The following is a 26033-nucleotide window of genomic DNA, read 5'->3' as shown; positions in this document are numbered from 1 at the left end:
GAAGTCTCTTATCCCTGCATTTATCGTTCCCCTCTTCAAGTCCTGACCCAGTTGCTCCCTCCTCCCCCTGCCAGTGACTTTTACAGTGACTCATGACTCATACAGGGAAAATAGACTTCCTGTTTCTACATAGAGCTTAGAAGGATTGAACTAGTCAGTTTTTAATCATGTCATGTGATGTCATTGACCTAATAGAAAAGAGAAGAATTAGCTGGGTAGAAGGGTAAAATGAGCAATTGTAAGTACCCAGTGCTATATAATATGATGACTGCAATATATTGAGGATAAAAATAAATTTTGATTGAAATTCTTCTTTATTTGCAGTACAAACAAAGTGGACTTCTACATTTCCAGTAACATCCCCAACCTACATCCCCAATCTAGACTCTCCATCCTACTCATGCCCATAATTGTCAGCCCTTTTCTGCCCGTACTGTTGTTTAATACCGTAAATGCTGTACTTCAGAAATACTGGTGTCATTGTAATGCCCAGTTTGGGCCCACTAGACAGTAATAATGTCCCATGTGGGCCCTTTGAAGGATAAAATCTCCTGAAGCTCTAATGTACCCTTATAAAGAAATAATCCCTAAATGTACCCTTCCAAACAAGTAATGCTGAAAGTGTCTGTTTTAATAATGCCCCATTAGAGCCACCGTAAAAAGTAATAGTCCCCCTTAAGTGCCTTAGAAAAGGTAATTATGCCCCCTGTTTTGCCCAAAAAGTAATACTGCCACTTTAACAAGAATAATGTCCCCTGAGTGCCCCTTAAGAGTGCCCTTATACCAATTTATAATGCCCCCTGTGAGCAATCAAAAATGTAATAATGCCTCTGAATGTTTTTTTAAAGTAATGTGTGTGTGTGTATATATATATATATATATATACTCACCAATCCAAGTCACCAACATTCCCACCAGTTGTGCCTCTGCCTCTTACCATCCAATTACTATGTGGTGATGTCATTGCTCTGCCTGTACCAGGATGCTGACATCATTCGAGTGTCCTATAGGGCAAATGGGAGGTAATGTCTTTCCATGCAGAAATGACCAGCTGGTGCCATGTTCCTTAGTCATGTTGCAGAGCTTATTAAAGAGTTGGACATTGACTTTTTTTGGCAGATACCTACAATAGATGACAGTAGAAAGAAAGTATTCTTTCTCCTGGATGAGTGAATATTTCCATCCATCCTTTACCAGGTAACACTGCATGGCATGGACTGTCAAATGCTCAACTCTAGATGGTGGCCTCCTGAAGGAGAAACAGTTCTCCCCGTGAACTGCATCAATGGCCTCTCACCCAGCCAACCAAAACGCTTCTCTATAATGCCAAGGGACGAGAACCCAGAAAAAAAGATTGTACCTACTTCTTTTAGAGACGGCTCTGATTTGGCTAATATTCACAACATTCATAAAAGTCATTATGCAAAGTTCATTAAAGGATCATACATTGGCTTATAGATAGCAATGACCACTAAATGATAGTAAAGAGACAGCTTCTTCCTTCTAGAGTGGTTCATTACATATTCATTACCTGGATAATATTTTATGAGAATACTTAGTGACTGTAATTAATTGATCCAGATAAAAAATAATTAATGCAATATTTGCAACCATCACTACACTGTATAAGTAAAAATGTACAGTAAAGAGTTTTTTCATTATGCCAACCCCCTTATGAAAATGTAGCCACATTGTAACGGATTTATAGTATTATCGGCAGTGATACAAATGAAGTACATGAATGAGGCAGGTATGACATAGTGCAAGCTTATGATATTTTATCAGCTCCTTTGTGGCTCACAGAGGGGAATCCCAAGTGAGAATAATGAACTATGGCGTCCTTTATCGTAATAGAGCATTTCCCTCAGTAATAATGAGATAAAAAAAACAAGCTCTTCAGTCTGGCCAACGATCTGATAGAAAAGGAAACACTCTGCCAGAAGTCTAAATCAATTTGAGCACGTGGATCTACTCCAACATCTCAGAACGAAAAACGGCAATGTAGTCCTAAAAGCTAAATATTAGTTCATTAAGTATTTTGTGTTCAGCTCGGAGATTGGGAATTTGTCCATTGTTTTGAGACAAAGACATTTGGCTTCCGGGAGTGAATATAAAATTCTCATTATAGGAGTGTTTGGGGTATTTAAGCATTCTGATTACTGTGGTTTTAAAGCAACTTTTCTCCTGGTCTCCACCAGCTGGCAAAAAAGATGGACTTGTCGCAGAAGATGTTAGCGATGAACACAGCTCCAAAATTAAGAGGAATAAGTAAGTACACTATATGTGACAACAAGACTTGATATGTACTTTGTGTGCCGCAAATGCACTGTAGGTGCCAAGTGCTCTAATGTAGAGAATCTACCAATGTATTTGCAACTGAGGTTTTTTGTATTTTTTTTTCTGTAAATTTTGTGCCAAAAATTGCTTTGTGTGTACCACAATTATTTATGCTGTGTTTCGAAAAAGTTGAAAAAATAGAAGTGGTAACTTTTGGAGGAGGCATGTTCTCCAAGTTTCTGATAAATCTATTAAAGCACCACTCCAGGACTTTTTTTATTGCACCGCTGGAGTGGTGCTTTAAATGTAAGTCCTCTGCCCCCTGTCTGATACTCACCTGCCGCCACCTTCATTTTGTAGCGTTGCTCCCGTCGGTCTCCTGTGAAAATTGACCTGCCAGCAGCTCCAGGGTTTCATGGAGCGGCACGGAGGTCACTTTTCAATACAAGCCTAAGAGAGCCTCATTCTGTCTCTGGCTGTTTAATCCTCTTTAAAAGTGTAAATTCTACAATGCCCATCTAGCCTCAGTGTTCCTCCTCTCTGCTGCTGCTGAAAATCTCACACTGCTCAGTGCAAGCTGCAGGTGTCAGCCTGGGTGGGTGTAAATTGAATATACTTGCACTCATGAGCTCTCTCACTCTTTAGCAGGACTCATTATAATATCAAAATTACATCGCAATACTGACATGGATATTCAATGCTATTACAACAGCCTCATCAGGTACTACCGATCTTTTTATTAATTTGTGCAGTATTTATTGTGAAATCTGGTGGAAGATCCACTTGAAAGTTTACTATACAATGTGTCAAGAGGATTTCTGTTAACCACTTTACAGCCTGTGCCGCATTAGTACGCAACAGGCTGTAAACCCCGGTTCAGTGAGGGCTCCGGCGCTGAGGCTGCACTGAACCGGGCACATGTCAGCTGATTATTAATCGCGATCCACCCGCGGCTGTTAACATGTTAAATGCCGCTGTCAATCTCTGACAGCGGCATTTAACATCGCCGCTCCGGAATCGCGTCACTTACCCCGCCCATCGGTGACCCCGTCACGTGATCGCGGGTCACCGATGTGTGGGCATGACAGCCCTGGGTCTGCAGCAGACTCCAGTGGTTGTCATGAGCTGATCGCTATGAGCGTCACCTAGTGGTTGGCGCTCATAGCACAGGACCATTTCTGCTACATACAGGTGATCTGCTGAAGTAGCACCTGCTTAAATTTTTTTTTTTTTTTTACACCCAGGCCATCATTACAATGTCAGATTCTTAACTTTAGGACATATGTATTATTTAGACACTTGTTTTGATTCTAGAATACTATAGTCTGAACCTCCCACTCCCACATCTAAGACTTCTCTCGTGCTGCATCAGGTTTCTGGAATGCACTACCACAGACAAGCCTAATAATTCCCAGAATTTATAATTTTAAGTACGCAATAAAAACAAATTTCTTTAAACTAACCTATAACCTGACTTTGCTAACCTAAATAATTGTTCCCTGTTCTCCCTTCCATGCACTCAGTAGCACTTTGTATCTGTAATTGTACAGATTCTGGCTGATGAGTGGTTCATGCAGCGTTATTTGAATACTTTATATATTATACTGATGGCTGGACCTTACACGACAATCACTTTTTATTTCTACCTTTCGTGTCTCACCTACTTCCTCATAGATTGTAAGCTTGGAAGCAGAAACCTCACTCCTCTTGGTATGGGTTGAACTCTATGTTACTCTATAATGTCTTTTTAAGTTTACTCTGAATTGTAAATTGCTGCAAACTATGTCAGAGCTATAAAAATAAAAATATATTATTATATTATTATTTTAGAATTGTTTTCACCCATCTTCGCTTTCTGCCCAGAGAGATCAGAAGGAGTAGGATGAAGATTTAAAAGTTAGGATTAGATAAAGAACATTTGAAGTCCCAATTAAACTACAGGATGGAAAGACTTTTCTTCTCTTCCATGTTCCTCTGGTGTATAGTAGGGGGGGTTCTTCAGATATGGAGGCTGAATATAATGGACATTTATTGTCACTATTTAGCCGTTCTGTTGCCGATATATTTTGAGATATTATACAAGTGCTTCTCACTAAATGAGAATGTCATCAAAAAGTTAATTTATTTCAGTTCTTCAATACAAAAAGTGAAACTCATATATTATATAGAGTCATTACACACAGAGTGATCTATTTCAAGTGTTTATTTCTGTTAATGTTGATGATTATGACTTACTGCCGAAGAAAACACAAACATCATTATCTCAGTAAATTAGAATACTTTATAACAGCTTGAAAAATGTTTTTAAAATCCGAAATGTTGGCCGACTGAAATATATGTTCAGTAAATGCCCTCAGTACTTGGTCGGGCTCCTTTTGCATCAATTACTGCATCAATGTGGCAATGTGGCATGGAGGCGATCAGCCTGTGGCACTGCTGAGGTTTTATGGAAGCCCAGGTTGCTTTGATAGAAGCCTTCAGCTCATCTGCATTGTTGGGTCTGGTGTCTCTCATCTTCTTCTTGACAATACCCCATAGATTCTCTATAATAGATTCTCTATGGGGTTACGATCAGGCGAGTTTTCTGGCCAATCAAGCACAGTGATACTGTTGTGTGTAAACCAGGTATTGGTACTTTTGGCAGTGTGGACAGGGGCCAAGTCCTGCTGGAGAATGAAATTTCCATCTCCAAAAAGCTTGTCGGCAGAGGGAAGCAGGAAGTGCTCTACAATGTCCTAGTAGACGGCTGCGCTGACTTTGGTCTTGATAAAACACAGTGGACCTACACCAGCAGATGACATGGCTCCCCAAACCATCACTGATTGTGGAAACTTCACACTAGACCTCCAGCAGCTTGGATTGTGGCCTCTCCACTCTTCCTCCAGACTCTGGCACCTTGATTTGCAAATGAAATGTAATATTTACTTTCATCTGAAAACAACACCTTGGATCACTGAGCACCAGTCCAGGTCTTTTTCTCCTTGGCCCAGGTAAGGCTCTTCTGGTGTTGTGTATCGGTCATGAGTGGCTTGACACAATGAATGCGACACTTGTAGCCCATGTCCTGGATACGTCTGTGTGTGGTGGCTCTTGAAGCAATGACTCCAGCAGCAGTCCACTCCTTGTGAATCTCCCCCAAATATTTGAATGGCCTTTTCTTAGCAATCCTTACAAGGCTGCGGTTATCCCGGTTGCTTGTGCACCTTTTCTACCACACTTTTTTCTTCCACTCAATTTTCCTTTAATATGCCTGGATACAGCACTCTCTCAACAGCCAGCTTCTTTAGAAATTACCTTTTGTGGCTTACCCTTCTTGTGGAGTGTGTCAACGACTACCTTTTGGACATCTGTAAAGTCAGCAGTCTTCTCCATGATTGTGGAGCCTACTGAAACAGACTAGGGGGTCTTTTTAAACACTTAGGAAGCCTTTGCAGGTGTTTTTTGTTAATTATTCTAATTTACTGAGAAAATGACTTTTGTGTTTTCATTGGCTGTAAGTCATAACCATCAACATTAACAGAAATAAACACTTGAAATAGATCAGTCTGTTTGTAATGACTCTATATGAGTTTCACTTCTTGTATTGAACTGAAATTAATTAACTTTTTTGATGATATTCTAATTTAGTGAGAAGCACTTGTACATAGTTTGCTATTCTGTATCCATTTTGTTATATTTTCTTTCATATATTTTTCATTAACATTATCCTTGTGAGTGTGTGAATGCATTTAGCTTTGCCTCTTGAAATCCATTCTAAAACAGTGACGCAAAGTCAACGTCCTATTGGGGACATGTGGTGGCTTCACAGACAGCTTTTTTTTTTAAAGTAATTTTAGTAGCTGAAGCCTATGCTAGAAATGGCAACAGGTCTATTAGGCAGCACAGACATGAGCCACCTGGTAGAAAGCATAGGAAACACTATACCTGCCAAACATTGCAGTTGGCAGGTGTAATATTTTCTATGTTGCCTGCCAGGAGGCTTATTTGAACATGATTTTTCTATTTTTGTCGAGAGTTTGATAAGTCTGCACAGAAGGGAATTTCAGAAGTAATTTTATAGGTGCAAGATTACCATTCTTGCTAGCAGTTATTAAAGACGTTCTCCATAGGTGGCATTTATCACCCATCCATATAGCAGTTTAGGTGATAACTGTCTGATCCATGGGATCCCAATGAATTTCAAGAACAGGGGTCCCGAGTTCCTTTCTTCTTCATTCCAGTCAAAAATAAGTTGCAATTCAAATTGTCACTTTATTTAATGTCTGTAATGTTGAGAAATCTTCTTGGGCATAATGCCCCGCACTGCTAGATGCATTAAGTAAAATAGGAGGCAGGTCAGTGAATTATCAGTGAGCTGACATAAGAGTATGACGCGCCCCCTGGGCCGTGGGGTACTCGGTAGCCGGGCCGGTCGTTGCTAGGGGAGATGTCACAGTGGCGGTGACCCGGTCCGTGACCCAGGGCGGTCAATAAAAGGGGATTTTATAGTTTTTGTATTTAATGTTCGTGACGCCACCTGTGGTATGTGGCTATATGGAGCCGCCGCTGCGGAACAGGTCCTCTGGAGCTGTTGTTACTGCAGCAGAGTTGGTTCAGCTCTCCACAGGTAGAGCAAAGCTCCAGGGCGTTGCTGTGATGGTGAATGATGAAGTAACTGTAGTGGTGCAGGGGGTGATGGCGCAGCAAAAATTCACAGAGACAGTGGGGTGCAGTCTTCAGGGTTTTACTTACGATTTTCACGTTGCTCCTGGTTACAACTGCAGTTCATAACAACCCACGTCGTCCGGTGTTTCCTCAGGGAGGGGTTCAGCAAACCCTCGGGTAATTCAAGAGCACTTAGCGGGACCCCTTTCTTTATGTCCCTCCTGGTCGTCTTCCTGCGCTGGCTCTCACCCTCCTGCCCTGCGCCTCACAAACAGTGTCTCACTAGTTAGGGGCCGGTCCCCTCTGCGGCCTGATTCTTCCACTCCTGGTAGCCTCCAGCACTTCCCGTACCCCTAGGATCCAGTCTTTCCTTCTGGAGCCTTTCTCCCTGCTCCTCTCTTCCCCTCAGTCTCTCTTCTTCCTGAGCAAAGCTCCTGCTCCTACTACTTCTCCACTGACTGAACACACACCCAAGATGGCTTCCCTTTTTATCTCCTCCTTCTCAAGTGCTCCCTTGATCTTCTTCCTCCACCAACACCCACTACATGGTTCCCCCTCTCTTGGTTCCCCCCACTCCAGCCAGGGTCAGGGCTCAGCAGCGCAGAAATGCATCTTGCCCCTCCTGCTGGTCTGGAGTAATGTAGTAGATCATATAGGGCAAATGACGTACAAGAACATAATTATGCAAAAAGTATAAAGTTTATTGTCAATACAGAGTTTAAAAATGACATACTTAGTGAACAAAGCAGCATAAATACAATAGTGGTAAGCTATGAAAAAAATACCCAAGACTGAAAAGACCACATGGTACAAAGCTAGTATTAAGAGTCGCTAAATTGGAATGAATGCAAATATGGATATGTCAAACATATACCATGACCCAGCTGATAGCATAAAGACTACCAGGGAAGCTCCAATGAGCCGCTAAAGTGCACAGTGCATGACTAGATACAAAGAAAAAAAATCTCCATTTAGCATTCAGAGGTACATGAGAAATTTATGTTACGCACATGTGTGTTAGTCAATGTGTCAGTCCAGGTATCGTCACCCCTACGCGCGTTTCGGCGCTGTGCCTTCTTCTGGGGGTAATGACATACTGAAACCGGTATCCTTTAAGTAATGCAATTCACCCAATCAGTGTGAAGGATGCAGAATGCGACTTAATGACTAACCAATCATTAATCGTAGTACATACTAACGGATAGACGCATATCCGCATATTTATCCCTCCCCTCCGGAAATGTATGTTGCTACTCATTCACAGGGAATGAACGCAACATTAGTGCCGCCCCTCACATCACATGATCGCGAGTCGCTGGCACCGCCCCTCGCATCACGTGATCGCAAGTCACTAGTGCCGCCCCTAGCATCACATGATCATGTGTCACACCCCCCAGGTCAAATGGACGGGAATCCCTAAGTCATCACAGTACAAACAGAGGGGGAAGACCAAGTCAAAGAACGCATCATAGTGATGCGGTAAGTGTGAATTACTGGCACCTAAAAAGCTGGTCAAGTGAGGAATATAATAATGTGGTCACAGCCAATAATACAATATAGCACAATACTAAGATAGACCATAGGTAGCAATAGTGAGTTTTTTTCTTATAGATAACAAAAAATCAAACAGTTGACAAATCACAAAAGCGGATAATATATCAAAATGTCAATAATAGGAGAGGCACATGGTACAATCATAAGTCCACTATACTGGATTGATATAATAATAATTACTGTGTCATAACTCCCATGCAACCTGTTATTATTAGACAATACGTCTATATTAGAACACTACTGTCCGCGAGAGGCATGGTACCTTTGACCCCATGGAGAGAAGCATTGAAAGATGAGACTAATTAGATATTCGCTACAAAGGAGCAAAGCAAATATACTAATATACAGCCAGATAAGACAAATTTAGGATGGATATATATGTACATTATAGACACTATTGCATAAAAAACAATATCTAAACATCCAATATTCATGCTGATTCATTCGCTGTTCAGTTGGGACTTTCTCCTGCATTGCAGTTAATCAGACCACCCCAATGGCCCATTTCTTCTAGTCCAACCACATTATTATAGATATTGAAGTAATCCACACACATCCATCCTCACAAAAAGAAAGGGGAGGGGAGGGGAAGCTGCAATCCCGGGTAAATATGCATATGCTAAGGAAGAAATGAACACAAGTAAGAAACAATATATAAAAAAACAATTAAAAAGAAAATTAAAATACCGTAAAAACAGACGGCTGCAGACACAGAGGCGATCAGAGGAATGGTGAAAAATTCAAAGACTCATTAAGTCCCTGGGGATGTAATGTTTGTAATGACCAAATCCACCTAGATTCTTTCTGTGCAAGTAAGCGGCTGGCACTGCCACCGCGCAATGTACTATAGACGTGATCAATAGTGTAGTGTTGGATGCAGATGTTTTGGCCCGGGAAGTACTCCATCCTTACCCGAGAGTGAGATACCACACCTCTGGGTGAGATGCAGTACCTCTGTGGCGACTGAACCTGCAGGGGCGCCACAAGTATACAGATGAATATATAGCCAGAGCACCAGATAGAGCTCCCCCCCACAGGCCACTCTGGAGCATGAGCATATCATTATGTCCAAACTGAAAGTAAAGATTACACAAGAAACACAGGATGGAATTCGTCAACCAAGGTATCATTTTAATCAATGTAATGTCACTCGCTTTAAAGGGGTTGTCCGGTCAAAAGTGATAAGTCTACAGTCACTCTGTGTGACTGCAGGCTTATGAATTCCTCTAGCGCATGCACTGTGCGCTGCGGGGATTCGCCGGTATGAGACCAGGGACCGGAGGGTATGTATGTGTTAAACATACCCGCAGCCATTCAGCACCGCCTCGCTCCATTCACTTGTATTGAGCGAGGCCACATCCCATCTAGTGAATTGTAAGGCCAGTGGGCACGTGGGCAGTGGGCCAACTAGAAGGTGCGGGCTGGCTCAATACAAATGTATGGAGAGTGAGGCCACGCCCATTGGCCGGAAGTATGTATAACACATGCATACCCTCTGTTACCACGTCTCATACTGGTGAATCCTCGCAGCACACAGTGCATGCGTTGGGGGGGATTCATAAGTCTACAGTCACACAGAGTGACTTCAGACTTATCAAATTTGACCTGACAATCCCTTTAACCCTATTCATATGCGTGCCAATGCCACTCCATTCTGTCTACAACTGCAGGGAGGAGGAAAAAGAAGTCAGGTCCCCCTTTCTAGTGATTGGTGGGGGTCCTAGCAATCAGATACTGTACATAGGTGATAACTCTGCATGGAGAGGGGAAGGAGCGCTGGCATTAACATTACAATGTCAATATGGGACCTGGAAATAGAGTCAGCAAGGATAGAATGATAAGTAGAGATGAGCGTTGTTCTACTCGAACTGTTCGCCAATCTCAAATTCGAGCTGTTTTGGGCGGTGTTCGAGCCGTTCGGCGAACACGAACAATTTGAGAAAAATTCGGCTGTTCGAGGTTATGTTCGATAACTGTTCGTGCACCAAAATCATAACTGGATTTTTTCTCAGTAATGATGAAAATTAATGTTAATACGCAGTTTGAGTGTACAGCGGGGTGGGGGGAGGGGCAGGGGATGGATCTCTGCAGGAACAATGAAGATCTCCATTTTTTTTCCTCTTTCCCGCAGTTACAGTGGGGAGGTGCAATCTGTCAGCCTATCAGCAGCGCACACACGGAGCGAAGTGCTTTTTTTCACACAAGCAAGGGCATGTGTCATTGGCAGTGTATGTCACATGTCCTTGCCCTATAAGACCAAGCCATTTTCCCCGTCGCCACCATTTTCTCACTGCTGCAGCTGCGTGTTAGACGGCACCGCTGTTGCTGTGTGCGCTATACCTTGTTAATTTCAAGCCAATTTTCGCACAAATCTACAGATAGCTTGGGAGTAGGGAATAGTTGTGATTGCAGTCCTTTTAAGGACTAGGTTACAGCATTTCCTACGACTTTTATCAGGCAGGTCTGTGCTCTTAAATAGATAGATTGTGGGAGTAAAGACTAATTGTAATTGGAGTCCTTTTCAGGACTAGGTTACATCAGTTCCTATCAGTTTTTGCCAGGCAGGTCTGTGCCAGTGCTGTGCAAGTTTTTTTCACAGCATTTGGCTGAATCTAGCAAAGCTAATCCTTTTTGGCCTATTGCAGAGTGTGTTAGTCAGTGGAGTAGACTATCTGTGTTGCAAGATATACCACCTGTGTATAGAATACCAATTTTTTTACTGCACCTAGTGAAGTAAAATCTTTTGGGCATAGAATCATTCTATTAGTCCATCTATACTGACCTCCATCAGGTTGCAAATTGAATATATTTTTTTCTGCATCTACCTCTGAAAAAATATTGGGCTTCTAGCTGTGTGTGGGACTTGTTGTATTAATCCATCTATACAGACCTCCATCAGGTTGCAAACTGAATATATTTTTTTCTGCATCTACCTCTGAAAAAATATTGGGCTTCTAGCTGTGTGTGGGACTTGTTCTATTAATACATCTATACAGACCTCCATCAGGTTGCAAACTGAATATATTTTTTTCTGCATCTACCTCTGAAAAAATATTGGGATTCTAGCTGTGTGTGGGACTTGTTCTATTAATCCATCTATACAGACCTCCATCAGGTTGCAAACTGAATATATTTTTGTCTGCATCTACCTCTGAAAAAATATTGGGCTTCTAGCTGTGTGTGGGACTTGTTGTATTAGTCCATCTATACTGACCTCCATCAGGTTGCAAACTGAATATATTTTTTTCTGCATCTACCTCTGAAAAAATATTGGGCTTCTAGCTGTTTGTGGGACTTGTTCTATTAATCCATCTATACAGACCTCCATCAGGTTGCAAACTGAATATGTTTTTTTCTGCATCTAGCTCTGAAAAAATATTTGGCCTTCTAGCAGTGTGTGGGACTTTCTCTATTAGTCCATCTATACTGACCTCCATCAGGTTGCAAATTGAATATAATTTTTTTCTGCATCTAACCCAGCCAATAGTTTTGGCCTAATACCACAGTTTGGCCACTCAGCTCTGCTCGGTTCCCATCCATTGTTTTTTTGTGCAAACAACTCCAGAGTTGTTAATTAGTTAACCACCAAAATGAGTGGAAAAAGGCCTGCTGCTGGTGGAAAGGGGAACAGGCGTGTTGGGAAGGGGAAAAAAGGTTGTGTCCGTGGGGTAGGTGTTAAAGCAACAGTAACATGTGCAGAAGAAAGACCATCTTCCAGCCAAACTAAAATGTCTACTTCTTTTAGCGGACAATGTGATAAGATCCCTTTCTTACGGCCACGCCAATCGCTACAAATTCCATATGAGGCACAAAAACAGCAGGTGCTTCAACGGATATCAAGTGCTCCTTTAAGTGGGCTCTCCTCCACATCAACTTCAACATCACAAATACTCCAGTCCTCAAAGGTGTCACCCCAATCGCACTTGCTTCCTCACAGCTCCCAAATCTCCAGCTGCCCGTCTGAGTATGAGGTAGAACAGATGGTTGAGTCTGCAGAGCTGTTTACTCATACTATAGCCTGGGAATCAGAGGTCGACTCCAGCGCTTCTGTGAATCCAGACGAGGAAATGATCTGCACTGATGCCCAGAATCTTTGAGTCGGATCCAGGACCAGACGCAGAAGGTTCTGACCATAATGTAGACCCTCATTCCCAAACTGTAACTCCTGTTGGTGGAGACAATGAGGAAGACGATGATGAGACTCAAATACCTGATTGGAGCGACAACTTTAGTTTTTTGTCAGGGCAGGAACAGGTTGGCTCTGAGGACGACGGGTGTGATAACGCACAGGGTGATGATGATGAGGTTGGAGATCCTACTTACTGTCAACCCACAGTCAGCCAAGAGATGAGGTCAGCAGAGGAGGTGGAGGAAGATGCTAGTGACGACGAGGTCAGGTTGCGCCTTCCTGGACAGAGACGTAGTACTGGAAGCACGTCAACAACTGCATCCTCAAACACAACTCTGCCTCTCACCACAAGTCGTGGTGGCTCTTCAGGTCGCATGGGTGCTAAGCCTTGCATAGCCTGGGCATTTTTTCAGATCGATAAAGATGACCCAACTCGTGTTATCTGTAACATTTGTCAGCAAAAGCTAAGTAGAGGCCAAGAAATACATAGTTTGAGTACTTCATGCATGAACCGGCACATGGACATGAAGCATAAGTTGCAGTGGGAAGCTCAGTGTGCTACAATGCGGCCTAGCCGGCCGGGCCAACCACCGTCTGCCATATCTTGTGCATCCGCGGCCTCTTCATCCTCTGTGACTGGGGGGACAGCAGTCACACCTGTTTTGGGGCGCAGACCTGCCACCTCTTTACCCGCAACAGCCAGCGTGATTGGCAGGTCATCATTTTCTTTGGAGGTGGTAACACCAGCTGGTGTTGAGCGCTGTCCGACATCGATAGCACCACCTTTGGATCAAGGCAACCTAACATGTCCGCCTGCATCTTCCTCACAGACCGGCAGTTTGCCGGGGACACCCTTATCAACCCCGTCTAAGCACAATAGCCAGCCCTCGGTCCCTCAGATGTGGACAAGTAAAAGACCATTTCCTCCTAGCCATGAGAAAGCTAAGAGGTTGAATTTCACCATCTGCAAGTTCTTGGCTACAGAAATGCTGCCTTTCCGCCTGGTGGACACAGAGGATTTTCGAGACCTTATGTCCGTCGCAGTGCCCCAGTACCAGATGCCCAGTCGGCACTACTTCTCAAAGAAAGGTGTGCCTGCGCTCCACCAGCATGTCGCACACAACATCACCGCTTCTTTGAGAAACTCTGTGTGTGACAGGGTGCATTTCACCACAGACACTTGGACGAGTAGGCATGGACAGGGGCGTTACATGTCGCTGACTGGGCACTGGGTACCTATGGTGACAGCAGGACAAGGGGCTGCTGTCCAAGTCTTGCCGTCCCCACGAGTTGTGCGTCAATCCTCTTTATGTCAAAGTTCCTCCACTGCTTCTGCCTCCTCAACCTCCTCTCGGTCTTCCACCTGCACCCAAAGCCTGTCTGGTCATGCCACAAGCTTTCTAACTGCGCAGAAGGGATCCTGCACACCTCCTTACTATGCTGGCAGTAGGGCTCAACGTCATCAGGCGGTTTTTACATTGAAATGTCTGGGAAATGTGAGTCACACAGCTGAGGAGTTGTGGTCAGCTCTGGAGAACCAATTTCATGAATGGTTGTCTCCACTGGACCTGAAACCAGGGAAGGCCGTGTGCGACAATGCTGCAAACCTGGGTGCGGCCCTTCGCCAGGGCAATGTCACACACGTGCCTTGTATGGCTCACGTGTTGAACCTGGTTGTCCAGCAATTTTTAGCCCACTATCCCAGACTAGATGGCCTTCTGCAGAGGGCACGGTCGCTGTGTGCTCACTTTCGCCGTTCGCATCCCGCAGCTCAGCGACTTACATCTCTACAGAAGTCATTGGGCCTGCCACTTCACCGGCTAAAATGCGATGTGTCTACCCGGTGGAATTCAACTCTGCACATGTTGCAGCGACTGTGGCAGCACCGACAAGCCCTGGTGCAATACGTTCTGACATATAGCCTGGGCCAACGAGATCCAGAGGTGGGGCAAATCACGCTGGAGGAGTGGTCTCAGATCAGGGACCTATGCACCCTTCTGCACAGTTTTGAAATGGCGACGAAGATGTTTAGTGCTGACGATGCCATTATCAGCATGACTATTCCGGTGATTTACATGCTGGAGCACATGTTAAACAGAATTCGGAGTCAGGTGGTGGCACAAGAGGAGGTGGAGGAAGTAGAGGAGGAGGAGTTGTATGCGGAAGGGCTAACATCTGCAAGGTCCAGACGGTCGGCAGCACCAAGGCGGCAGGCATGTGAGGGTGGGGGAGATGGTTTTACCAGGGTGCATGGTAGCAGCCAAACTAGTGAGGAAGGTGCAGGAGCCCAGGAAGAAGTGGAGGACGAACTGATGGAAGACTCATCAGATGAGGGAGACCTTGATCACATTTCTGTTGTGCGAGGTTGGGGGGAGAGGACAGAGGAAGGAAGCATGATTGTTACCTCGCCACCAACACAACAGGGACTTGGTGCTCCTGGATGCGCAACACACATGAGTGCCTTCTTGCTGCACTACCTGCAACATGACCCTCGAATTGTGAGAATTAGAAATAATCCTGACTACTGGGTTGCCACACTGTTAGATCCCCGGTACAAAAGTAAATTTGCAGAAATTATTCCTGCCATAGAAAGGGATGCACGCATGCAGGAGTATCAGCAGAGACTGTTGCAGAATCTTACATGTGCTTTTCCACAAAATACCAGTGGTGCACGTAGTGAATCTCACAGTTCCAACTTGCCAACCGTGGGACCGTCAAGTGTTCAGCACTCAAACCGTAACAGAACCACTGCTGGTAACATCAATTTTGCGGAATCATTTCACCACTTTTTTAGCCCATCCTTTGCAAGGCCACAGGAGACAAGAAGTCTGACACATAGTCAACGCCTAGAGACAATGGTACAGGAGTATCTCCAAGTAAACATTGAAGCCACGACTGTGTCACTGGACCCTTGCTCTTTTTGGGCTTCCAATCTGGATAAATGGCCGGAGCTAGCCACTTACGCCTTGGAGATCTTGTCATGCCCCGCAGCCAGCGTTCTGTCTGAACGTGTGTTCAGCGCTGCTGGTGGTGTGCTGACAGATAAGCGCACGCGGCTCTCCACTGTTAATGTAGACAGACTCACGTTCATAAAGATGAACAAATCATGGATCCGAAACGACTTTTCTACCCCTGTGTCATCCTGGGGAGAGTAAAAGCTTGATGATTGGTTAAAATCACCCTACCAACCGTTTTAAGCTTTCAAATTACTAATCATGTTTATCTGTATCTTGGCTGGAAAATAATTTGGGCTTTGTAGCAGTGTGCAGCACTGATTCTATTAGGCCATCTATAATAAGCTCCACCAGATTTAAAATTACTAATCATGTTTATCTGTATCTTGACTGGAAAATAATTTGGGCTTTGTAGCAGTGTGCAGCACTGATCCTATTAGGCCATCTATACTAAAGCTTCACCAGATTTAAAATTAATAATAATTTTTAGCTGCATCTAGCCCGGAAAATAATTTTGGGGCTCCGAGATGCGCAAGACACATAAGTGCCTTCTTGCTGCACTACCTGCAGCATGACCCTCATATTGTCAGAATTCGAAGTAATCATGACTACTGGGTTGCCACACTCTTAGATCCCCCAAACTTTTCGATCAACCTTTTCATTTTAATAAAGACCAAAAAAATGGTCATTTTTGAAATTATAAGCATTAGCAGGTTGTTAGAAACTGAAATCAAACAGTTTTCAACTCAAAACTTTATTCTAGGTGATGTTACATTTTCACATAGTACCCCTTGTTCGAAAGGAGCTTCTGAACTCTCTCGTCCATTGAATTTGTCAGGTTTTGGATGGTTTCTGCTTCAATTGTTTTGCATGAGGACAGAATACCCTCCCAGAGCTGTTGCTTAGATGTGAACTGCCTCCCGCCATCATAGACACTCCTTTTAATGATGCTCCAAAGGTTCTGAATGGGGTACAGGTCAGGGGAGCATGGGGGTCACACCATAAGTTTGTCCCCTTTTATGCCCATATCAGCCAGAGATGCAGATGTTTTATGTGCAGCATGAGATGGTGCATTATCATGCAGAAAAATGATCTTGCTGTGAAATACACGGTTCTTCTTCTTGAACCATGGCAGGAAGTGCTGTTTGAGAAAATCCACATACATTATGGAGTTCATCTTTAGCGCCTTCAGGGATCCTAAAGGGGCCGACAATCTCTCTCCCCATGATTCCAGCCCAAAACATTACTCCACCTCCTCCTTGTTGGCGCTGTAGCCATGTTTGCGTGGGGTGTCCATCAACCAGCCATCCTCCACTCCATCCATCTGGACCATCGAGCGCTGAACGGCACTCATCCGTGAACAAAACAGTTTTGAAATCAGTCTTCATGTAATGTTTGGCCCACTGGAGCCGTTTCTGCTTGTGTGAAGTGGATTGAGGAGGTCGACAGGATGGCGTATGCACAGCTGCAAACCTCTGAAGGACCCTGCATCTTGTTGTTCGGGGGACGTTGGAGGCACAAGCAGCTTCAAAAACTTGTCTGCTGCTATGACAAGGCTTTTTTGCCGCTGCTCTTTCAACCTGACGTAATTGCCTGTAGGAAAGAGTCCTCAATTTGCCCTTATCAGCACGCACACGTGTGTACTGTGAATCAGCTACATACTTCTTGATTGCCAAGACACTTCATCCTGATCATCGCACAATGTTGATTGTAGTCATGCCTTGACCTAAACACTCCACAATTTGTTGCTTCTCAGCAGCCGACACATCCTTTTTCTTTCCCATTTTGGCAGAAAATGTAGGCTGCTTAATAATGTGGGACAGCCTTCTTAAGTAGTCTTGCCTTTCATTGGACACACCTGCCAAACTAATTAGCACAGGTGTCTGCAATTGCTTACAGTGATATAAAGAGCCCTGACACACATCACCATCAAAGAGTTTAACTGACAAACAAACAAATTCTTCCCTTATCACTCCTAAACACTTTTTGCATAATAATTTGGAACACAGTGTACATGTGCTTTTCCACAAAACACCAGTGGTTCACGTAGTGAATCTTACAGTTCTAACTTGCCAACCGTGGTCTGTATGGAGTTGTTCAATAAAGGGCCCAAAATTAAGATAACATAGATGGGAGAGGTCTCTATGAATAGGAATTCCTAAGTATTTGATACCCTGTGAGGGCCAGGCAAAGGGAAAGTTGGACTGGATGGAATCCTATATGGATTTGGGGAGGGAGACATCGAGGGCCTCAGACTTCGCTGCATTGATTTTAAAATTTGACCATGTAACAAAGTGATCTATTTCAGCCATAACAGCATGGATGGATATATGTGATTGAGTGATATATACTAGGACATCATCAGCAAATAGAGAGCACTTGTACTCGGTGCCTCCCACCTCAATCCACCTAATATTGGGGTTATGGCGAATTGATGAGAGCAGGTGCTCCGTCACTAGGATGTATAAGAGAGGGGACAGAGAACATCCCTGCCTTGTCCCATTGGTGATTGTGAAAGGTGATGAAAATGTTCTGACGCGCCCCCTGGGCCTTGGGACACCCGGAGCCGGACCCTTTTTGGTGGATGCTGGTGGTTGTAGTCTCCGTGGCGGCGACCCGGTTCCGTGGCTCAGGGCGGTCAAACCAGTGGCGGAACTATTTATGTGGTTTTGATGTTTAAATGTCCGACTACGCCACCCGTGGATTGCGGTCAGAGTGAACCGCCGCTCCAGGGCAGACCGCTGAGGCTGGTGTTGTGGGTGCAGCAGAGCGTAGCATAACTCCCCACGGGAGGAGTATAGCCTCAGGGCAGTGTATGCGGAGGATGGGGGTGATGGTGCAGGGCAGCAGCAGTAATGACACGGAGTCAGTGATGCAGTCCAGGGCCTTTACTAACAGTTCTTATTATCCAGACCACGTCTGCAGGTAACGGCTGCCCACGTCGTACTGTGCTCACAAGGTGAGGGGCTCAGACAACTCCCAGATAACTTTGGAGTGCTTCACAGGACCCCCTTTGTGTGTCCTTTGTCTGGCCTTTCTTACCAACCCTTCTGTCCGGATGCCTCGGGCTTCCTCTTGGTAAACTTGGCGCCAGTTTCCCTGACCCTATGTGGTGCCTTCCTAGCGGGTGTAGCGAGGGGCTGCGCCACATAAAATGTCACAGCCTCCTGTTTCTAGCTGAGGGTCGTTTCCTGCCTCCACTAGTTTCGGGGACCGGTCTCCCCCTTTGGCCTGACCCCTCCACGCAGGTGGATTCGGGCGTGCGGTGGCGATTCGCCCGTCCGCACCCCTGAGATCCCTTCGTTCCTCGTTCCTGGAGCCTTCTCCGCTCCTCTTCCTTCCTTCTCCCTCTTCCAGGCCTGGGCCTCTGTTACTAGGCCCGCCTCCGGAGCAGAGCTCATGCAGAGCCCCTGCTCCCTGCCACTTCTGCTCAGACTTCTCTGCACTGAACTAAGATGGTGCCCACCTTTTATACTCCCTTCTCAATGCACCCAGGAACTGCTTCCTCCCTGCTCCTGCACTACAGGGTTCCCCTTCCTCAGTGTTCCCTCCCCCCACTCCAGCCAGGGACAGGGACTGTCGTGCCCATCTCAGGGGCATATTGGTCGCCCTGCCCCACGGCAATGTGGTGTAATGCATGCAGGTGTCGGGTCCTGATCCACACTACATCCTTACCTGAGAGTGAGATATCACACCTCTGGGTGAGGTGCAATACCTCTGTAGCAACCGAGCCCTCAGGGTGCTACAGTTCCATTTATCTTCAGCCTAGGTGACGTATTGCGATACAGGGCCGTGATTTTGGCTATAAAAGGGTCCCCTAGACCCCTACCCCAAGCTTTTTAAGAGAATCATATATGGCGTGCCAGGAGACTCTATGGAATGCTTTCTCAGCATCCAACGAGAGTATCTAATTACAAATTTTTAACTGCATCTAGCCCAGGAAATACTTTGTGCCTTGTAGCAGTGTCTGCTAGTCAGCGGATTATCCCGGCTGTTAAGCAAGCTACACCACCTGTAGTTTGGACACTTAATTTTTTCAAAGGAAATGCTTCGGGACCACGGGATACTCAGTGAAGAGCATCAGGAAGCACCCCAAGGCATAGGGGCTCGGACTGGCAGTAGGATGCCTTGCGGTGGACAGCCGAGCTCGATCCTTATAAAAGCTTTTTAACTGCAGCAGCTTTAGTGGATGCTACTGGAGCTGGAATTACGCGGCTGCTGGCATGAGACTTGCCCTCCAATAGATCCTTGTAAATGGATTTAAAGTGTATTTATTCAAATTAGAGAGACAATTTAAATTAAAAAGCTTAGAGCTGCCTCCACCACAGGGGGGCTCGCTTGACCCACCAGCGGACAGGCACCAGTATTGGGAGAGGGGGGCTGGCCATCAGGGTTCACCGCGGCTCTGGCACAAACCCGGCGACACGGAGGTGGCACGGGCAGGAGCGGACTGAACGTGTCGGCTTCTCACTTTTTGGATTTTAGAAGGGCATGACATGCCTATATCTGTGTCTCCCCCTCCTTTTACTCCTCCACCTCTTTTCTTTTCGCATGACTATATGTACTTGTCACTTTTCCATGTGTTAGTTGTGTCTTCTGAGCAGTTTGTCAGCTTTTGGACACCTTTGAAGGTGTTTTCTATGTGTTTCTTTGTGTTTTTGTTTGCCTGCCATTGGTTTTAACGGTGTTCGAAGGTGTTCGACGAACAGTTCGACGAACAGTTCGGCGAACACACGGGTGTTCGACGAACCGAACCGAACTCGAACATTACGGGGTGGCTCAACACTAATGATAAGCATCGGGATTGGGAGCAGGTGAATGGAGGAGGGTGACTTACTTTTTTTTAATCGAGGCTCAACACTTTAAATATAACCTCCTTTCCCAATGGCATTCACTTTTACTCAAAATTCCTTAATATGATATTTAAAATTAGTTGTTTTAGTTAAGACAATCCCTTTTAAAAAAAAATTTGCGTAATAAAAATGAAAAACTCCTGGACACTAAGCCATGTCAGATCATTAAGCTGTAACTTGTCTACAGATTTTTAGCTTTGTCATTTATCATTCAAGTTGAAGCAAGTAATTAATCTCTTAGGCATTAAAGCAAGCAACTATGTGACTCTAATGTTCTAATGGACTTCTTAATTAGACGTTGTGAACAAATAAATGAAGACTTAATTTTTGTAAGCAGTGTAGAGCAGGCGGAGAAACCACGATCTGCACCCAGGACCAATGTCCCAACAACAAGATAATGCATTTTGTAGGGTTCTTCTGAGGATTAACAAGAGTATGTGAAATTACAAGGTGACATTTTATGTATCAGCAATTTAGTTATATTATTTTTCATAAAGTTGAATATCAAGTGCAAAAGTTAAACACTGATAACCAAGAGCAGGGGGACCCCCTAAGGAACACTAAGATTAAGCATTGCTTAAGAATATCTAAAACTTTTTTTGGGGGTATTTTCTTTATATGCAATATTTTTGACAACATTGTCTAACAGTCATTCAGTTAAAATGAGCATAATTGTACACTTAAAAAAGTCAATGTACTTTTAGACAACTTGCTCTCTTTTGATAGATAATATAATAAATATACAAGCTGCAAATCACTTTATTGAAGATTATGTTTCCTTTCCCCTGAAAAATCACTCCAAAGTGGCGATCACTTGGTGTCTACCTACTGGGTAACTTTGCTATCCACTACCTGTTGTCATGTGCAATCTGTCTCTAGCAGCAGAGACCCCGAAACAGATTATAGAAAGTGGGAGTTGGGTTTTGCTTCTCTGCTACTGATTGCAAACTTTATACAGGTATGACAGATTAAGTAATTCAGTCCAGAGCAGGTGACAAATTGTACAATGGCAGGAGTAATGCATGCAGGAAAGTGTAGGAAAGGGAAGTTCCTTCATCTATAATGCTGGCAGAATGCTGATGAAGAGGAACTGCCCACTGAAAAGGTGTGGATAACAAAAGTAGGTTTATTTATGGGGAGTTAGGGCAGCAAGTCTAAGTATTTCTACAAGTGATGTGAGAAATGACATACAGATGAGCGAACCCGAACTGTAAAGTTTGGGGTTCGTACCTAGATGTCCGAACAAGGACATCTCCTGGAAGTCTGTTTTACAATTCGGGGGGTGAGGAGAGAGAGAGTCCCCATTGATTTCGATGGGGTTCAGGTTCAGGTTCAAGTTCTGGTACAATTCTGGTACCTGAATTGAACTTTGGACCAAAGTTCGGTCGACCCCGACAAACCTGAACATCCGCGGGTCCGCTCATCCGTAATGACAAGGATGGTTCAAATGAAATCTACAATAAGAAAATGATCTATTGCTAAAATCAAGTTCACACACTTGACAATAGTTGATAAATGCAGCGCAGCTCCTCCAACTTCTAGGACATGCCTGCAATATTCTCCTATAAAAGTCAATATATAGATATACAGTAAATACAGTTATATGAAAAAGTTTGGGCACCCCTATTAATCTTAAGCTTAATGTTTTATAAAAATTGGTGTTTTTGCAACAGCTATTTCAGTTTGATATATGTAATAACTGTTGGACACAGTAATGTTTCTGCCTTGAAATGAGGTTTATTGTACTAACAGAAAATGTGCAATCTGCATTCAAACAAAATTTGACAGGTGCATAAGTATGGGCACCTCACCAGAAAAGTGACATTAATATTTAGTAGATCCTCCTTTTGCAAAAATAACAGCCTCTAGTCGCTTCCTGTAGCTTTTAATGATTTCCTGGATCCTGGATGAAGGTATTTTTGACCATTCCTCTTTACAAAACAATTCCAGTTCAGTTAAGTTTGATGGTCGCCGAGCATGGACAGCCCTCTTCAAATGATCCCACAGATGTTCAATGATATTCAGGTCTGGGGACTGGGATGGCCATTCCAGAACATTGTAATTGTTCCTCTGCATGAATGCCTGAGTAGATTTGGAGCGGTGTTTTGGATCATTGTCTTGCTGAAAGATCCATCCCCTGCATAACTTCAACTTTGTCACTGATTCTTGAACATTATTGTCAAGAATCTGCTGATACTGAGTGGAATCCATGCGTCCCTCAACTTTAACAAGATTCCCGGTGCCGGCATTGGCCACACAGCCCAAAAGCATGATGGAACCTCCACCAAATTTTACTGTGGGTAGCAAGTGTTTTTCTTGGAATGCTGTGTTTTTCGACCGCCATGCATAATGCCTTTTTGTATGACCAAACAACTCAATTTTGGTTTCATCAGTCCACAGGACCTTCTTCCAAAAAGAAATTGGCTTCTCCAAATGTGCTTTTGCATACCTCAGCCGACTCTGTTTGTGGCGTGCTTGCAGAAACGGCTTCTTTCGCATCACTCTCCCATACAGCTTCTCCTTGTGCAAAGTGCGTTGTATAGTTGACCGATGCACAGTGACACCATCTGCAGCAAGTTGATACTGCAGCTCTCTGGAGGTGGTCTGAGGATTGTCCTTGACTGATCTCACCATTCTTCTTCTCTGCCTTTCTGATGTTTTTCTTGGCCTGCCACTTCTGGCCTTAACAAGAACTGTCCCTGTGTTCTTCCATTTCCTTACTATGTTCCTCACAGTGGAAACTGACAGGTTAAATCTCTGAGACAGCTTTTTGTATCCTTCCCCTGAACAACTATGTTGAATAATCTTTGTTTTCAGATCATTTGACAGTTGTTTTGAGGAGCCCATGATGCCACTCTTCAGAGGAGATTCAAACAGGGGAACAACTTGCAAGTGGCCACTTTAAGTAGCTTTTCTCATGATTGCATACACCTGGCTATGAAGTCCAAAGCTCAATGAGGTTACAAAACCAAAAAAAGTGCTTTAGTAAGTCAGTAAAAAGTAGGTAGGAGTATTTAAAACATGAAAATGATAAGGGTGCCCATACTTATGCACCGGTCAAATTTTGTTTGAATGCAGATTGCACATTTTCTGTTAGTACAATAAACCTCATTTCAAGGCAGAAACATTACTGTGTCCAACAGTTATTACATATATCAAACTGAAATAGCTGTTGCAAAAACACCAATTTTTATAAAACATTAAGCTTAAGATTAACAGGGGTGCCCAAACTTTTTCATATAACTGTAAAAGACAGACATAGATATATATAGTGAAGGTTTAATATTTAAAGGTAATGTGTCATTAGAAAATGACGTGTTTAAATTGTAAATTACTACTTTTTCCATATCACAATCTTTATCTAAAATATTAATTAGAAATCTAACAATTTTCTCTCTGCCCATGGGGCTTTTATAGCTGACTTTTCAGGGTATTCACATGTACATTAGTAACAATGTACCCTGATCTTGTTTATATTGAAAGATCTAATGAACAGATGAAAAGAGCATTGTGAAGAAGGGGGAGCAGGATCAGGTGTGACATCGGCTATAGTGATTGGTGGATCCAGTGTTATCAACTGTGTATAGAGGTGTTACCTGTATTTGTAATCGTGCCTCTGATGATAAGTAGCCGGCTGAAAACTCTTCCTGAAGGGACAGGAAGTATTGAACTAAAACAGAACTAGTGGCCAATGTAAAAATTGCAAGATTATTAATTTTATTTTTCCGGAAATATTGTAATAAGAAAAAAAAATGCTATTTTTTTTACAAGTATATGTAACACAAACACTTGAATTAAACAGATCATTTTCTGATGACACTTTCTTTTTAAGGGAAATCTGTCAGATCATACTGCCCCCCCCCAAACCGATTATGTGTTTGTAGGTTATGAAAACACAAGGGAATTCATAACTTTATTAACCCTCCGTCACATACAATATCAGTTCTAACGAGTTCACATACAATGTGACTGTCAGGCGCAGGCTAGAAAAATACCTATAATATCTAATGTTTGCAATTTCAGTGCTCTAAAAGTGATCAGTGACCTTCATAAGGATGTAATAAAAGAGACTACACATAATCAGGTGCAAAAAAACCCCATTTACTTAACATAAACTAATAACTCTGAAATACAAACATTTCAAAACTCCCGCCAAATAGTCCCCAGTTCGACTCTGTCCAAAAACTCTACAAAGAAAATTTATGGAAACAAACTTAATTTTAAGGTACCTTAAGTACTATTAAACACATATTCAATCAGAATTAGATCCTGAAGTTTCCCCAGAAAAGTTACACTTGCAGAGCAAAGAGCAAGAATTACACATCATTTTTGCATGTGTCAGGCAGATTGCATTATGACATTTGTGACATTCATAATTAGAAAGCCTTCTGATTCCGCTTTCCGTGGTGCAGGTGGTGCATCTCCTTCTTTTGGGAGGTGGTGCAGGTGGTGAATTTTCACTATCATCTTCTGGGCGGAATCTTTTGAGCTGAACTTGAAGGCGAGAGGGGATACCGATTGTTTTCATACTTCTCCTGTGTAGCTCTCCAAGCACTAGTTCAAGGTAAATGACTTGTGAATTTATACCACCCAAATTCAACATAGCAAAAAATATGACCATTGGCCAGCGTTTGGTGTTTCTGCTGACGTTGAAAGTTGAGCACATCTGATCAGCTGTATCAACACCCCCTTTGGTTGCATTATAAAATGTAATTATCTCCGGGGTTTTTTGTGCCTCAGTCCCAGGATCGATGGCATCATCATCATGAAGTGTTGATAGAAGAAGTACAATTTTTTTTGCTTGTGGTACATAGGAAACCAAAACCTTTCCATTATGGAATGCAAACATACTGCTGTACTGTTGTCTCCCTTTCACACTTACAAACTGTGTAGGCAATTCTTTTTTATTTTTTCTTACAGTTCCGACATATGAAAGCTTCTGCATTTTCAGATAATCAATCAGATCACAATTTGAAAACCAATTGTCAGCTGTTATATTGCGACCCGATCCAAATTAGGGCTCAGCCAGTCTTTTTACAACATCACTGGGTTTGTGCTGACACAGTAAGGACCTTCTGGTTGTTTTCCTGCATAAACTTCCAGGTTGTAAGTGTAGGTCTTACTGGCATCAACAAGGGCATACATTTTTATTCCATATTTGTTAGGCTTTGATGGAATATATTGACGAAAGGCACATCTACCACGAAAACCAGGGAGCATTTCGTCAATAGTGAGATTCTCCCCAGGGCAATAGCTTTTTTTACAGTTTTCAACAAATTTTTGGAATATATCACGAATCGGAGCAAGTCGGTCATGTGTTTTACGTTCGGTTCGGGTAGTTCTGTCGTCAAACCGAAGGCAACGAATTAGAAGCTTGAATCTGTTTATGGACATAACAAGGCCAAATTTTTCAACTCCATCCCCATCTTTACTCCAAAGTTCCTCCAAACTTTGTCTATTTGCCCTATAAGCTCCTGCAAGGTATAATAATCCAAACAAAGCACGCAGTTCTATTTCATCTGTGGCCTTGATGGTTATGTTGACGATGAACTTGTCCTTTATAATGTCTATATATTGGTTGGTATATGTGACAATAGAGTCCAGAATGTCATCTGTGAATAA

At 43.5% G+C, this 26033-nt stretch overlaps 1 protein-coding gene across 3 annotated transcripts in view; it reads left to right on the top strand.

The window, feature by feature from the left end:
• TCERG1L (transcription elongation regulator 1 like) overlaps window positions 1-26033 on the top strand; it is a 402802-nt gene that overhangs the window by 341078 nt on the left and 35691 nt on the right. For all 3 annotated transcript variants that reach the window (XM_073685097.1, XM_073685095.1, XM_073685096.1), the window contains one exon: window positions 2199-2268. In XM_073685097.1, coding sequence (XP_073541198.1) covers window positions 2199-2268 — 70 coding nt within the window. The remainder of the gene's footprint in view (window positions 1-2198; window positions 2269-26033) is intronic.

This window comes from Phyllobates terribilis, unplaced genomic scaffold (genome assembly GCF_046119375.1).
Source record: "Phyllobates terribilis strain yellow unplaced genomic scaffold, ASM4611937v1 Scaffold_5__5_contigs__length_657084704, whole genome shotgun sequence".
Taxonomy (NCBI): domain Eukaryota; kingdom Metazoa; phylum Chordata; class Amphibia; order Anura; family Dendrobatidae; genus Phyllobates; species Phyllobates terribilis.
The sequence above is the reverse complement of the archived record's forward strand: the minus strand, read 5'-3'. Positions and strand labels throughout refer to the sequence as shown.